Below are 16,267 nucleotides of genomic sequence, written 5' to 3' on the forward strand. Positions count from 1 at the left end.
ATGTTCCCAATACACTGATGGGATGTGCTGTGGGATATTGTGGGGCGCCCTCTTGTGGGAGGCTAATTTGAACTCCTTTTTAGAAGGTTAACGACCCAACATTGCGTAATGGTCTTCATATGCTTTTCTTAAGTTTGCCTGAATACGATGGAGAGTATCCAATTCCTTTGGACGAGGTAGAACAAAAACCGATTCTTTTGGGAAGAAAGGACCCAATTCCTTTGAAATAATATAAGAACACTTGAACCGACAGGATAAATGGAATAAATTTCAAGAACTTGGAAAGCCGTGTATGCGTTCCCACAATGAGACTCCTCAGTCCTCGCTGTGTTTTGGCTTAGTGCCAATCAAAGTTGGTGTCCGAATAAATTAGTCAGCTTTGACAATACCAATCAATCTCCAGCTTTCGTCCGGCCCCCATAAATTTAGACCACTTCTATGTGCATTTTCAAGCAGACTCCTCTTCCAGCAGGCTTAAAATCCGGAAGACAAAACAAAGATCTCGTTTCTCCGGTAAGTAGTATTCGAGTCCGTGGGATTCTATGTTAAATCTCCATTTGATTCAACCTAAAATGGATAAAACGTATTTCCGTCTGTAATTTCCAGTCATATTTCAGTCAATTTTATGGCGAAAAAACACAAGTTTTCCACCCATTTTACAATGAAATAGATATTACCTAGATTTCATTCTTTAAACAATCAGCAGGCTTGCTTCTTTTCGCTTATTTATTGAAATGGTAGTCATCATTTATTCCTTTTTACTAATATTACTAAAGTTTGGTATATTTTCTTCTCATTTTTGATTGTTTTCTCCATTGTTTTGCATCTGAATACCTTGGAACAAACATTGTATTACTGGTTAATTAGGCTCTCTGAACAGTAGAAAAGGAGGAATGCTAACTGGGTTTGGCATGAGTTTTAGACTTCCATAATTCTAGCTAGCAATCTTCATAAAGAAGTGCATATTGATGAGTTCCTTTCGATTGTTATGCAGATAATTTTGCTCCTTGTGTGATGGCTTTGTCCAAACCCAATGAGGTTACCCTAGCTTTAGTTGGACGTACTGGCAATGGCAAAAGTGCAACAGGAAATAGCATTCTTCAGAGGAATGCCTTCAAATCAAAAGTTGCTTCTGGTTCAATTACAAAAAAAGCTGAACTTCAGCAGGGTGTTCTGGGAGATGGTCGAGGTGTTAATGTCCTTGACACTCCTGGTAAGATCATAAAGTTGTGTCTCTTGATTAATTGCTCAAGTTTTTCATTTTTTGATTAATTCTACAGTTCCAAAACATGTTTCATTATACTAACACAGTGAATACTGTAGGCTGCAATGTTTTAAAAACCTTTGGCCACCGGTTTGGTTAGCAGTTCGACTGTCTGGTCCAAATGGATGATGGCCCATCACAATCATCTGGATCAACGGCGGTTCAAAAACCTTGATAGGCTGTAAATATTGCACAATTAATATAGCTTTAAAAGTTACACCCTATGACCATGTATCCTCGACCTATAATTTCTGCATGCGTACACAAGGTGCAATGTTTAGTACATTAGCTGAGAGTAACAGATAGCTTTTGAATATTTGAATCTGAATCCATGCTTAATTACTTCGACTGAGCTTTTCTCTGTTTTATATACAATGTGAGAGTAACAAATATAGTGAACTTTCTGCCATAGATCTCAAAATTTCCTCCCAGTGGAGGGATGATGAATGGTGATCACCATATGATTTATTAATCTTAAATTAAATCCATGAGGGAGATATGTAGAAACTTGAAATGGTCAAGTACACAAGTTGGTATCTTCGGTTTGTGTATTGATTATCCACCTGAATTGATTTTTATATTCATCAATTGGTAATATTTAATGACTATACAACTATTACATATAAGAATTCTGGTACAAATTGGATATTAGTTTATAATGGTTTTATCATTTTTTTTTCCATATCCTGAAAGATAATTTCTTGAGTATTAGGCACCTCTATATGCAAATATCCAATCAGCCCCTTGAGTGAAATGATACCAGAAATATAGTGTTAGGATAGGGGATTGTAGGGAGACCAGGCCCTTGTCTTGGGTACTCTATTATACCCTTTTCAAATGTTGATGGGCTAGGGCCCAATAAGCAAGATACTCTACTGGAGAAACCGAGTGATATGGGATCTAGCTCCATTATACCCTTTAAGAAATTGTCTTGGGCCGAAATTCAGGCCTACATAGACAAAGGACTTTTGAGAAGTTCGGACATAGCCATTGAACCACTGATGCAAATCACAACAGGTCTTCATCCTGCAAATCGATGGGAATGGTTAAGACTTGGGTGAGCACTATTGGCGCCATGGAGGGCCTATGCTAGGTCAAGAATGGCCTAAGATGCAACAAGAAGAGCCCAAAATTTCACTATGGGCTCATGCAGGCTTATCATCCCCTCAAACCTTGCGGGTACCAGGGAATGTAAAGGGCTGCCACGTGTCTATCCTTTATCGACAGTGGCAGTACTCTGAATTTTGTGGCAGGTGTGTTCGTCAAATAATTAGGGCAACCTGTCCAACCCACAACAACATTCAAGATCCACATGGCAAATGGTACTTTGATGCAATGCAATGGGATTCCAAACAAGGGTAGTACCGTAGTAGTGCGTATTCAAGCCCATCCATTCATGGTCAACCTCTATCTAATCGAGCCCAGTTGTTCTAGGCAAAAGGCAACTTGGGCTAGTGCTCTAGGACTGTGCCCATCTAACCATGGATTTTAGTTGAATGGTATTCACTATTCAAAGTGCATTTATAAGGTTAAGCCACTAAGGCTCCAAGCCCAACGAGCCTGGTATCTTTGCTCAATCAAACCTAGGGTCCAAGGTCCAAGTCAACCCATCATCTAGGAAATAAGCCGTACGCACCCAGTTCTGAGTTCTGACCACGACCCATAACTTAGTGGATCAGGTGCACTAATAGTAAACAACTGAAAGAGCTCCTCCCATTTTCAGGGGCAAACAAAACTTTCCACCTTGACGGGAGCATGATCATCAGATCCCACTATTTTCAAGAGATGTCCCAACAAACATAAGACCATACCACTATCCTTATTCTCGAAGAAAGAAATTGAAAAAAAAAAGACAAAGTATGAGAAAGCCCTCAATAACATCAGGGCTTATTCCATCAAGAGGTTGCTATATCGTCGCTTCATTAAGGCTATATTTGGTTTAAAGGAAAAGGTAGGGAAAGGAAGAGAAAGTTAGAAAAACCTATAGAAACCTAACACAGCATAAGGTAGCGAAATTAATACAAACCTATACCATTGTTTCATTAAGGCTATGCTTGTATAGGCTTTCCTACTTTTTTTTTTTCCTTTCCCTATCTTTTCCTTCAAACCAAACACAGCATAAGGGATACAGTCTTCTACCAGCCCCATTGACATCCCTACTCAAAAAAGGATGTGTTCCCTTTAGACCAGCAAAGCATAGGAGGCATTTGAAAGCCTCAAATCACTAGTGAACTCCCCACCTATATATCCTCCTGCACCTTTGCTTGATTTTAACAAGATCTCGGGCAGCCAATCGCAAAGCAGATGCCTTATCTAGACAACCTAGGTTACATTAGTTATATGTGTTCTACCATCCCAATAAGGATTAGCTGTAACGATGGCCTGACTCTAGTCTTGGGTACTCTATTAAGGACTCTAATCTAACCTCTACTACAAGGACTGAGCTACTATTAAACTATTATTAGACCTGACAAAAATTTGACCCAATCCAATCCAAAAAAAACAGGGTTAGGGTCTCATATTTAGTTATCTAAATTTGAGAATGACCTGGCCTGTCCCAAAAAACTGGGTTGGGTCATGGGTTAACTCAGTGACTCAATTGTTAGGTCTAATTCAGACTATTTATACATTGTTAGAAGTTTCCACTCTTTAATTTTTACTATTTAATCTTTACTCTTTTGAATTGTTAAATATTCAAGTTTTTTAATTTATATTTAGAATTTTAAGGTTAATTCATTTAATTTTGACATTTTTCATATATATTTTTTTTATTTTTTTAAATTTCAATTGTTTTTTGGGATGACCTGAATTAACCCATGTGTCAATCCAGACCCAAACATTTAGGGTTAGGGTCTAGCATTTGACAACTCAACCTGAAATTTAACACAACCCAAAATCAACCAGAAGTATCTTAATCCAACCCGAACCCAACCCACCCAACCCAATTGCCAGGTCGATCTATTCCCATGCATCGATCCTCTTTGGGAGGCCACTCAGGTGTTACTCTCCAATAGTGTTAACGCCGTTGGACGTCTACAATTGTTGGCCTCTTCGTTAGGGAGGTAGTACGGTTTCCCACAATCCATTGTTTCTAACAAGGATCTCGTCTTCATGAGTCTTTTTTGGACGGAACTCTTCCAGTTACAAGGGGTGCAACTAATTAAGTCCACCAGCTACCACCCATAGTCTGATGGCTGGATTGAGGTGATAAACAACATTAGAAGGATTATGGTTGGTATTATTGCTATTACCAAGATTTGCTATGGGCCGGGGGTAATGTATTAGTAGTTGGCTAAGCATGTTGTTCCAGCCAGAATTCATGACCAAGTAATAAGATAGGAATGAAGATCATCAATATACAATAGAACCACATTAGTTAGAATAGCAATGGCAGTCATTCACACATGGTGTATTTAATCACAATTCCTCGGTTCTCTCATTGTAAATGGGAGGCTCTTATTTATTTATTTATTAAAGAATAATAGGTGGAGGTTCTTATATATTATAATAAAATAGATGAGGTTGAGTGTATGTAGGGGGGCTCAAGGTTTGGTTAATCGAATTATGAGCAATGTTTTGAAACCGTACCGGTTCTCAGCTTCTGAAACCAAAACTAAAACCAAATTAATCAATTGGGTTTTTGACGAACCTCAAATTTCATTTTTTTTTATATACTATATAATCAAGTGTTTTTCTAGAAATCCTAAAATCCACTGGCTGCTTTCAAAAAGTGTTCATTGGTTTAATAGAAAAACGAGAAAGAAAAAGAGAAAATAACACATACACATCTACAACACAGTGATAGATTGGCATTGATGTGAACAGACGAGCAAGAAATTAAAATAAGCAATACACTGACGAAGAAAAGAAGCTTCCTTATCTCTAAGAGAGAGATATAGGTGGTGTATATGGTAGATAGACATCAAAGTGAGGTAATGATGTATGGAGAGTTTTCGTTTGTAGGAAATCTTGTCGCCGATGTGAGTTTTTTCTTGCGTGGAATTCTGTCTCCCACTGAGAGGCATGACATGCCACGGTTTAGACAGGTTAGAGGAGAATGGTTTTCCCACATTTCAAATGGAAGACAATGAATGAAATGTTGAGAGAGGGATGGATGAGAAATAAGGTTTGGGTAGAGATCGATGGGCGAGAATGGACAAATAATTGAGCCTATGACAATTGAAGGCCTATGACGATTGGTTTTTGATTTTTCACGAGCACCTTTAAGCATTTTAAAAATTTTTAGACACATCCCTTAAAATACACTCGGGATTTCCTACTCACTTTTCTTATCCACTCTTTACCTGCCGTGAATTGGAGTCACACATCTCTATTTATGAATGGAGAGATGTGTGACTGCAATTTACGGTGTATAGAAAATGGATAGGAAAAGTGAGTAAAAAATCCCGGCTCCTTAAATTAGCCCAACCCTATCCTTGAAAAAGAACAAAGACAACTTTTGACAGTTGTAGATTTTTTTATTAAGTGCTCACTGAACTTTTCCAATAAGGGTGTCAATTGGATGGGATTTTGTGAAATCCAATCCAGTCCAATGTAAGTCCATTACAAATGGACTAGGTCCAATCCAGTCCACTGAATATTTTGGACCGATCCAGTTCAATGTCTGGACCATTCAATCTGTTCAAATTTATTTTAACTTGGATTGGTTTTTAATCCAAACTTGGTCCATTAACACCTATATTCTTATCTTTTATTAATGGACCAGATATTGTCTCAATGGTCTTGTCACACTAGCTAAGATCTTGTAGAGTTGTATCGGTCTAAGTGTCCCTAATAATTAACTACTATATAATTTATGATATTTTTTTAGTTTTCCATTTACTTTATTTTAGACATACTTGTGGAGCTGGAAAACAGACATCCTAACTTATAAGCTTTTGCAGGATTATTTGATTTTGCAGTTGGATCGGATAATGTAAGCAAAAAGATTGCTAACTGTATCAATTTAGCAAAAGATGGGATCCATGCAATTTTATTGGTGCTATCAGTTAGGAGCCGTTTTACTGAAGAAGAAGCAGAAGCAATTCAGGTCCTGAGGGGTCTTTTTGGACCTAAAATTACTGATTATTTGATCATTGTTTTTACTGGTGCTGATGTTCTTGAAGATGACGAAGCTACTTTACAAGATTATTTGGATGCAAATTGCCCTCAACCTTTACAGGTTAGCTTAATTAATGCCCCCTCAGGATCTATTTTATTTTATTTTATATTTTTTGTCATAGCATTTGGCTTTGTGTAATTTATCATTAACAATATATATGAATGATTTTTTTTGTCATATTTGTAAGGGAAAATTTGCGATTAGTACCCTCTATTTTGGGCCTAATGCCATTTTGGTTCTTGAAATTTAAAATTTGACAATTCAGTACTCAAACTTTCAAAACATATTAATTCAGTGCCTACCGTTAATCAGCCGTTAAGTGGCATTTAAAAACACACAAATGCCCTTCGAGTGTCATTTAATATTCTTTATCAATCATCCAAACGTTAACAAAAAATTAACAATCTCAACTCCTTACTTCTTCTATTTAAGAAAGTTGGTGTCACGTCTCAATGGGCATTTTAGACCCCAACTTTCTCGAGTAAAAGAGGCAAGGATTTAGGACTGTTATTTTTTTTTTTTCAATGTTTGAATGGTTGATAAAGAAAATTAAATGGCACTCGAAGGGCATTTGTACCTTTTCCAAATGCCACTTAACGGCTGGTTAACAGATAATTAGCAGTAGATACTGAATTGACACATTTTGAAAATTTAGGTACTGAATTATTGCATTTTAAAGTTCAGGGACCAAAGTGGCACTAGGCCCAAAGAACATGGTACTAATTAGTAATTTTCTCTATTTGGAAACCACAAAGTAACAAAGGTAATTATTTTGGATTTAAACTTCATTCTCAACTTCTATGGACTATTATTTTTATGGGATTAGCAATCCTGCACCATATCATCCAATCTCCAGAGTAAAACACTAATAAAATTGGATAAGTAAATATTGAATATTTCTTGAAACAAACACTTCTACTATGGAGTTCGATATTTTTAATTTTTTATAAGAACACTAAAATACTGTAGATCCTATAAAAGTATGAAACATGTTTCATGCACTCCATTACCAATATGTTAGACCTTATGCAATAATGTTGCATTCTATATTTAGTTGTCTATAATTAATCAGAAGTTATGTAAAGTGTAGGGACGGTAATTTTCACCAATTTTTTTTTCTTTGGAAATCTACTTTTCTTTTATGGGGACAGGGGTGGGAAATTTTCATCCACATCGAGCACTCCCCACCCCACAGGACCCCCAATTCCATCTTTGTGGAGATCTCCACTTATATATATATATATATATGTATGTGTGTATGTAAGTATGTGTATATATTAATATTTTTTAAAAATATGGTTGAATATGTTTGGATATAATTGTATTTTTTTCATAAGATTATAAATTTTATCTTACTTTTAATTTTTAAATGAAATAAAAAAACAAAAATAAAATATTTCACATCATAAAGCAAGTGGTCTTTGGAAGATAGAAAGAGGTTTTTCCAAGTGTGGAATTGGAAGATAGAGATCAGTTAAGTAGGGATCATGAAAAGAGAGTCTTGTAGTTCATACAACACTGTGTGATCCTTATCTGTTTGAGAAACTGAATTCATGCATCTTGAAGGCATGGTCTTGGTGGGAAAATATGGATAGTTGATATTCTTCAGAGTTAGAGGTGCAAAAATTGTTGGAGAGAGGCCCAGTTTGTTTTAATGGTCAAAGGGGCTACGTTTGCTTCAGTGGAACTCGGGTCTGGAGAGAGGCGTCATAGTAAAAGGAGGGAGGCAATGGAAGGTGATGTGTTTCAGTTTACCTTTGCACGCCAGGTGTTAGAGAGATTGGAGATTTTGTTGGAGAATTCGTAGATGTAGAGAAGAAAATTTTATCTTGGAACTTGGAAGGATATTGAATCTCTGGAATTGGTGGTATGGGCTCCTGCTACCAGAGACGTCCCAAAATCGGTCTCGGTGGTCGGTGGAGGTAGCCAACCGGGGAAGTATTCGTGGTAAGGGTGGCAGTTGTTGCTCCCGCTTCTTTCTTTGATGGGGTGGAGACAATAATGCGCAATATTGCAGGAAACCCGACACTGGAGAAAGAGATTTCGGTTGTAGGGGAACGTCCGATTCCGTCTTCGGCTATGGCCTATGGGTGTTGTTTCAAAAGCTTTGGAAAGAGGTAAGGGGAAGCTTTAGTCCTGTGGGGGTCTGCAGGCGCTTCTTGAAAACAGGGGTTTGGTTCTCAGGAGATGGCAAAGCTTCATCAGCTAGTCCCGTCGTCTCGTTCGTGGCTCGTGGGTGATCGAGAGGATTACGTCTTGGTTTGCATGGTTCCCCCTCAGGATGCTCTGAAATTGGATCTAACGGTGTGGAATTTTGCTCCTAACGGGGCTGTTCCGGCGATGGGGGAGGTAGTAGTAATCATAAACATGTCAATTAATGACAAAAGGATATGAGAAGGCACTGGTTCTAAGTGATTGTATAAATATTATGATTTTGGTTAGGAAAGTAAACTAAACCATCAAAGCAAAGGAAATATGATGATGATGATGATGTTAAAATTGATCAGGAGAAAAGAATGGTAGTAGCAAAGCTTAGAAAATTCCATTAATTTACAGACATTTCGTTTAATGGATTGAAGAACATTTTTGGCTCATAGTTTAGCAAAATAAGTTATTATTTCATTATATATATAGAAGGAAATGGATGGAACACTTACCTCCTTCTTGGTCTAGATCTTATTAGGCACACTTAGCAAGCACAATATAAATTCAACACACAAATCAGTGTGAGACATCTATCCCACTGTGTGCTTAATTACTTCTGGCCCATCAGATGCAGACTCCTTTTGGGGTCCCCAAGCTAGTATTCCTTTTTGATTGATGAATTTCTTCTTTTGCAAAAAATAAAAGTTAAGTATTGGCTATTAATTATTTGAACGTTTTATGTCAATTAATTAATATTTTTAGTTTTGTTAATTTGGTTGAAGCAAACAATTATTATATTATAAGCAAACAAAAAACTTCAAAATTAATATGCTTAAATGCTTGTATTTTTTTTTTAATACTTTTTGGTGATATTGATGCAGGAAGTTCTCCAATTATGTAAGCATCGGACTGCTTTGTTTAATAACAAAACTAAGAATGCAAAGAAGCGGGCTTCACAGATTAATGAACTTATTATCCTTGTAGACAAGATCTTTACAGAGAATGGTGGGAAGCCATATACAAATGAACTTTTTCTAAGTTTACAGGTGAAGATTCTTTGCTTGTGGGAGCTATTTAACTTTGTTCTACAAAGAATTATATAATGACTATAAAGGCTATATAACAGGAAGAAACTAAGAGACAACGCAAGATGAAGGAAGAAGCTGAGCTACAAGCATTAGCCAAGAAGGAGACAGCAAGATTACAAGAGCAAATGCAAAAAGCATATGATGCCCAACTCGCACGAGTAACAGAAACGGTATAGCTACTACTTAATCAGTTTTTGTTTACTGATCAATGCACATAATCCACTTTCTGTTTATTGATCAATATCTGCCATCTCGTAATTAATAGATTATTTAAATTCTTACCTAGTAAGTAAGTAAAGATGGGAATTGTATGTTGGTTTTTTAGTGCCTTTGACTTTTAGACCAACCCTTCCTTGAAGTAATATTTGTCTCGTTTGATTTTAGTTCCCTACAAAACTTTTAAGAGCTACTTTGAATGCTCTAAAAAGCACTTGTCCTACATTGGATAGGAAACCAAGTGAGAGTGAGTTTATAAGTGGGGGTTCGCCTTAGGGGTTTAGGGATGTAAGAGAAGTATTCAGACATGGTGATTGGTTTTGGGTTGCTTTTTCAAAGTGTTCTTATATATATATATATATATATATATATTGGGTTTTCTACTAGTTTTTTCTTTTGGTCTTTTGGTGAGTTAGATGGTTCTTTTGTAAAGGAAGTCTTTCTTCTATTCGAGTGTATGTAGAATAAAAAGATAATTGATTGTTGAATCTTAGGAGAGCAGATCATCTAAAGCCACCTCACCCAAACTTTTGTTATTAGTGGGGGTGAAATTTTCTCAAGGATAGTGCTTTCACATGCTTCAATTAGAGTGTTTTCTTCTACATTTGTGTTAGTATTTATCTGGATAGGTTCTAATTCTACACCAACGTTTTATCAAAGAAAGTATTCCAAAATTTTGTGCAAACTGAAACTCAAATTTCCAAGCCTAAAAGTTCAAATTTTCAGGACAAACATGTATTATAAATTAAATCTCATAACTTAAATTGGTCTAGATTCCCAATTTTGTAAGGTAAAACTGGTCAATGGTTTCTTTCACAAAACTGGTCCATTTCACACCTATTTTTCCAATAATCTAACGCAAATCTTGATTATTTTTATACTATTTTTAATGATTTTAAACTTGAGTCTTTTGATGTGGTGTAGTTGATAGTCTCTTATAGAGTAAGTCTAGCAAGAGATAAATGATAGCAACAGGTAAGGTTGTAATAGTGATGAAGTAAAATAGTAATGAAACACTAACCTCTTGGCTTTGTAGCTTGTCAAGGACAACAACCTTAATCTCTACTCACCTAGATGACAATAAGGGTATCAGAGTTTTCTCTGACTCTAGAATGAGACTAATAAGATAGAAAAAATAACCAAAAACACCTTCAAGGCAATGACACAAAGTTGTATTCAATGTTAAAAAATGCCCCTTACAAAGCTTGGTCTAACTTATATAATGTTGTAAGATCGAAAAAGTTACAAATTTTGGTGTCTAATACGTTATACCCAAATAGATAAACGAAAGAGTGGTTGAAATAAGTAGACAAATATAAGCTTAGAAGGGAAACTAGCACTTGGTAGTGTCTAACATGTGATATGGATGACAAGAGGTGCTCGGTAGGATATTTGCCAGTTGGTCAGTTCAATTGCTACCAGGTACGGGGATTCAACTTAAGAACTTCAATGGTTAGTAGGTAGGTGTGATGACTCATAAGTTGGGGCTTATTGAGTGCAATGAGCCACAGTATGGCCATTTGCAGAAGTATTGGTGTCATGAAGTCAATGTGATGAGAATCGAAGGTCGTGTTCATCACAACATAAGCATTGTTTTTACAATTGCACATTAGTACGATTTTGCATCTTCATGGGATGAGTTTTGACTCAACATATCAATTGCATCGTAGTAATGAGAACCTCAAGTTGCATTATCCTCCCCGAGGTTGAGAAGAGCTAGACCTCAAGTTGGATACTTTAAGATGGCTACTCTGCTCATGATCAGGATACAAGTGCTTTTCATTAAACACGTCTGAGGTCCTCAAGTCAAGGGGATTGATAGTTGTTGTAAAAATAATAAATAGAGAGCAAATGGAATTTATCGGTAATCGCTTTTTAAATCGAAGTTGTAGTGATTTGAAATTGTTGTAGGAACTTGAAACTGGGAATTACAGGAAGATGGAGGGTTGAGTTGTACCACTTGGTCATTCTCCTTAAAACCGTATTTGCCTCCTACGGTGCAGCCCACAGACCACTAATAGGCATGCACTTGCTTACTAGACTTCCGCGAACCACTGAAGATTGATGCTCAGATTTCTCAGAGAAAAGAAGGTTGAAAAATGGTGTGTGTGTGTGTGTGTAGACTGGGTCGACCAGCACAAGGAGGAAGAAGAGACATGAAAAAGAAAACAATTTATTTAAAATTAAATTTGAATTTGAGGAGACACATTTTAAAATTGAAAAGGTGTAATTCGAATAAAACAAAATGATTCAGTGCATCACGCGTACACGTACACGTGCCCACACCCGCACCTGCACACGTGCCCGCGTCCATGCCCCGACCCGACTCAGCTAGGCTCGACGCGCATGTGAAAAGCACCCCCAACCCCCCTTACATGCATGTAATATCTATTGTCCTCTCCTCCTATGGGTCTCTATCCATAGAGGGAGCAAAACTACAAATATACTCCACTCCCACTCATTTTCCAAGCAATGTGGGACAATGAGTCATTCAAGAGAGAGAGGAGATGACAAAAAACAAGAGAGGGAGGAGAGAGATTCTTGTAAATTTGAATCTCCCTCCAACAATCCCTCCAAGATTCAAAATTATAAGAAGATCAAACAATCTGAGCATCACAGTGAGAAAAGTATTCATGGTGATGTCTTTTGGACTTCAATCAACACTTAGGTATAGCAGGCTATGTTACAGAGTACGGGTGAAGTCAGACTCCTTCAACCTTTCCTCCTTATCGTAACTAGCTAACCGGCCAACCAACTCAACTCACTAGATCTTTAGTGGTTCTTTTGTTTTGGAACATTTCGGCCTTGTTACCCTCTTGGAATCATGAGTGTTTTCAAGAGTTAGCCCTAGATCTCTCTTAGAAGCGGCCACACTTCACACTCACTTAGGTCGGTTATTAGTGTGCACTGCTCACACTATTCCTAACTAATTAGGAGCCTCTTGCTCAACCTCCTCAATCTGTAGTGAACACTATCTTACCTCAGCATCTGAAATGGGACACAAATGATAGTGCTTTCCCAAGTCATCTAGCGACTCATTTTTACCCATTCAACCTAATTCCAGGGATCTCCTTTCACATAGGTTGGGTGTCTATCTCTAATGACTTTGTAATGGGCTTCAGCCCCATTCCTACCAATGCCTCATAAACCACATTGGAAGTTTGTGGTTTGGTTAACGAATCTACAAGGTTCTTTTCGGACCTTACAAAATCCAGAGCGATCGTATATCCGTTGAGGTATTGTCTTATCAGGTTATGCCTTAAGCGAATGTGCCTTCTTTTACTGTTGTACGCCTGGTTCTTGGCTCTGGCTATTACTGTTTGGCTATCACAATGGAGAGATATTGACGGAACCAGCTGCGGCCAAAATGGTATATCTACCAGCAAGTTCCTTAGCCACTCTGCCTTAGCTACTCCTCCACCTAGAGTAAACACATATCCATTGGTGGAAATACTATCATTTGAATTTGAAATCCAATTCGGATCAGTAAAGCCTTATAAAACAGGAGGAAAACCTGAATAATGTAAATCAAAGTTTATGGTTCATTTTAAATATTTTAATAATCTTACTAAAGTTTCCCAATATTCATTTCTAGGATTATGAGTATGCTGACTTAATTTTCCCACAGTTATAGATATGTCTGGTATTGTATAGTTCATTAAGCAGGATACTGATCCAATTATACTTGCATACTCCTTTTGTGAAACAAGTTCTCCTATATGTTTCTTTAAGTGAATATTACAGTCAAGAGGTGTTTTAACCGGTTTATAATAATAGTGTCCAAATTTCCAAAGAATACTCTCTACATAATGTGATTGAGAGAGAATAAAGTTTTCTTGTTCTTTATGGATTTTAATCCCCAAAATTACATCAGCCTCACCCAAGTCCTTAGTATCAAATTTAGACATTAGAAATTGTTTTGTTTCTTTTACTATATCCAATATAGTTCCCATTATTAGCATATCATCAACGTAGAGACAGATCATGACTCCTATATTATTTTCAAATTTACCGTAGACACATCTATCAGAATCAGTTCTGCTATATCCATTAGTTAGTAACACATTATCAAAATTTTCATGCCATTGTTTGGGAGCTTGTTCTAAGTCATACAGAGACTTAATTAATTTACATACTTTATTTTCTTGTCCTGACATTATGAAGCCTTCAGGTTGCTTAATGTAAATTTCTTCCTCTAATTCCCCATTTAAAAAAGTTATTTTCACATCCATTTGAAAACCATGACATTTACTTTGGTTTTAATAATGGCACAATTATCTACACATATTTGCCAATTAAGAACAATCTTTCTTGGGAACGAATAAGGCTGGTACAAAATAAGGACTAAGAGTGGTTAAATGTGATCCTCTTCAATAGTTTGTGGACTTGGCACTATAATTCATCATGCTCCATGGAACTCAGTTGATAGTTGGGCCGGTTTAGGAGAGATGCATTGGAGATGAGATCAATTTAATGCTAGATATCATGTACGGAGAAAGTCCTAGCTTCCACTAGCTTAATAGGAAACGACTATATATGCGTATTCTATGATGAGGGGTTGGAGTTGCGCCATGACTGGTAGTGGTACCTACTCTTCAATGGGGTTCATGATGAGGGCCAACATGACACCCCCTCATCACACTTTACTCTTGAACTCTCCGTTTGTAATAACAATGTCAATGTGATCCTCCTAGAAGTCTTCTACTAGAGCTATAGGTGTTGGTTCGTCCATGGTGCATGACATTGCAATCATATTGCCATAGTCTTCCCAGCATCCATCTATACCACATCATAACATATTTTGCCTTAATATGACTTACCCATGGTGAACTATATCAAATAGTACTTGGACACTTTTACTTTAGTGCCCTTCTTCATCTAATGAAGAGAGTTGGGAGGGAATGCATTAAGGTAGGCAATCACAATGTCTAACTAAGACTACATTCTCACAATTACCACCATTGATGAATGACTATAGTGTAGACCTTAACCCCAATGAGGCATATGGATAAAAAAATGCCCTTGCCACCATTAGAACAAATTCAATGTTCTTTTGCCTCAGACTACAATTCAATGCAATAGAGTTCTACTTTATGGAACACGAGACACACTTGAGCTTATAGTTGCACCAGAAACAACAAACGGTCTTTTGCACATTGATCACATAGGTGGCTTTGATGAGGAAATTACACCTAAAGCTAAGGGGTTCATTGTAATTTTGACTTTCTCCACTCTCCATGTAACTTATTGGGCATCAGAGATGGAGTAGATGTATGGTGCAACTAACAACGTACGTAACTATTGTCACAAGGCTGGCTTAATTTAGACCTTTGATGTACCTAGTGACAACTATAATTTCAATTTCTTTGGTCCTAGAGGGTGGTCAGCCGGGCTAACAATTAGAACTTTAATGTGTACTCATCTCTCTCTCTCTCTCTATATATATAGTCTTATTCATCAAAGGGACTGTAATTGTATAGTCTTACTCATAAAAAATAAAAATATTATATATAAAGAATATTATTATATATAATAATAAAAATTATTATTATTATGTTTTCCTTTTTCGATTTCTTAATTAAAAGGGGCCGGTATATATATATATAGCCTAATTATGCTCTTAGTAATTAACAAGTAATATTGTCTCTTTAATTAATTACTTTGTTACATGTCAAGATATATATAATTCAGTAACTTTATCTATACTTCCAAAGGAATTAAGAAAGATTGGTATTGTATGTGTTGATAATGTTATGATATGCAGATTGAGTCGAAGCTAAGCGGCACAATTTCAAGCCTTGAAAGAGAATTGGCAGAAACGCGACAAGCACATCAGAATGCAGTAAGCCACTCTCACATGGCCCACCAGCAGGCAATGAATGAAATCCATGCATTGCAGCACAATCTGTCGGCTGCCCACCAGGAGATTGAGAGGCTTCGTCGGCCTCCTCCTAGACCTCATCGTTTATGTGCAATTATGTGATGTACAACTACTTGTTATATCATACGTATTACCCTGGAGAACCTAAAACTACTTGTGTTTTTTTAGTTAGGTTATGTGAGTGGTGGGGATAAAAAGAGGATAAAGGGTGCTTTATTCTATATAAAATAGATACTCATGTCTAATTCTCACATATGCAATATATATATATATATATATATATATATATATATATATATATATATTATATGCTTTTATTTTTAAATTTGGTAAATAAGATTTTAACCTAACCCCATCTCTTGAACCATGTTTCATGTGATGATGATATCATGAATATGCCTTTTTCTTGTGATTTGAAGTCGGTATGTTTTACTTTTATAGCCAAAATCATTTAATTTTCTCCATGTTCTTTTTTTCTAAAAATTTCATACGTTATATTTTCCCCAATTTATAAAGGTGTTGCTGGCCCGGCACGGTCCACATTACATCTA

The 16,267-nt window shown here is 36.6% G+C and overlaps 1 protein-coding gene across 2 annotated transcripts; it reads left to right on the top strand.

Moving 5' to 3' along the window:
* The first annotated feature begins 272 nt into the window (after positions 1-272).
* LOC104599092 (immune-associated nucleotide-binding protein 1-like) lies at positions 273-16,041 on the top strand. 2 transcript variants are annotated; one of them, XM_010261463.3, is made up of 7 exons: positions 273-513; positions 995-1,213; positions 6,169-6,446; positions 9,413-9,428; positions 9,516-9,577; positions 9,658-9,789; positions 15,600-16,041. In XM_010261463.3, exons 2-7 carry the CDS (start codon positions 1,015-1,017, stop codon positions 15,816-15,818), a joined length of 906 nt encoding a protein of 301 aa, XP_010259765.1. In that variant the 5' UTR covers positions 273-513; positions 995-1,014; the 3' UTR covers positions 15,819-16,041. The 2 variants fall into 2 exon arrangements, with proteins under 2 accessions (XP_010259765.1, XP_010259763.1); XM_010261461.3 differs by having other exon boundaries at positions 275-513; positions 9,413-9,577.
* The last annotated feature ends 226 nt before the right edge of the window (positions 16,042-16,267 follow it).

The sequence above is a fragment of the Nelumbo nucifera genome, chromosome 2 (assembly GCF_055504915.1).
Source record: "Nelumbo nucifera cultivar China Antique chromosome 2, China Antique-T2T, whole genome shotgun sequence".
NCBI lineage: Eukaryota > Viridiplantae > Streptophyta > Magnoliopsida > Proteales > Nelumbonaceae > Nelumbo > Nelumbo nucifera.

Excerpts from the sequence above, each read along its gene's own strand:
- LOC104599092 (XM_010261461.3), top strand. The coding sequence starts at position 1,015 with ATGGCTTTGTCCAAACCCAATGAGGTTACCCTAGCTTTAGTTGGACGT. Across the intron at positions 6,447-9,412 it reads ATTGCCCTCAACCTTTACAG|GAAGTTCTCCAATTATGTAA; the intron begins GTTAGCTTAATT and ends ATATTGATGCAG. Across the intron at positions 9,578-9,657 it reads AACTTTTTCTAAGTTTACAG|GAAGAAACTAAGAGACAACG; the intron begins GTGAAGATTCTT and ends GCTATATAACAG.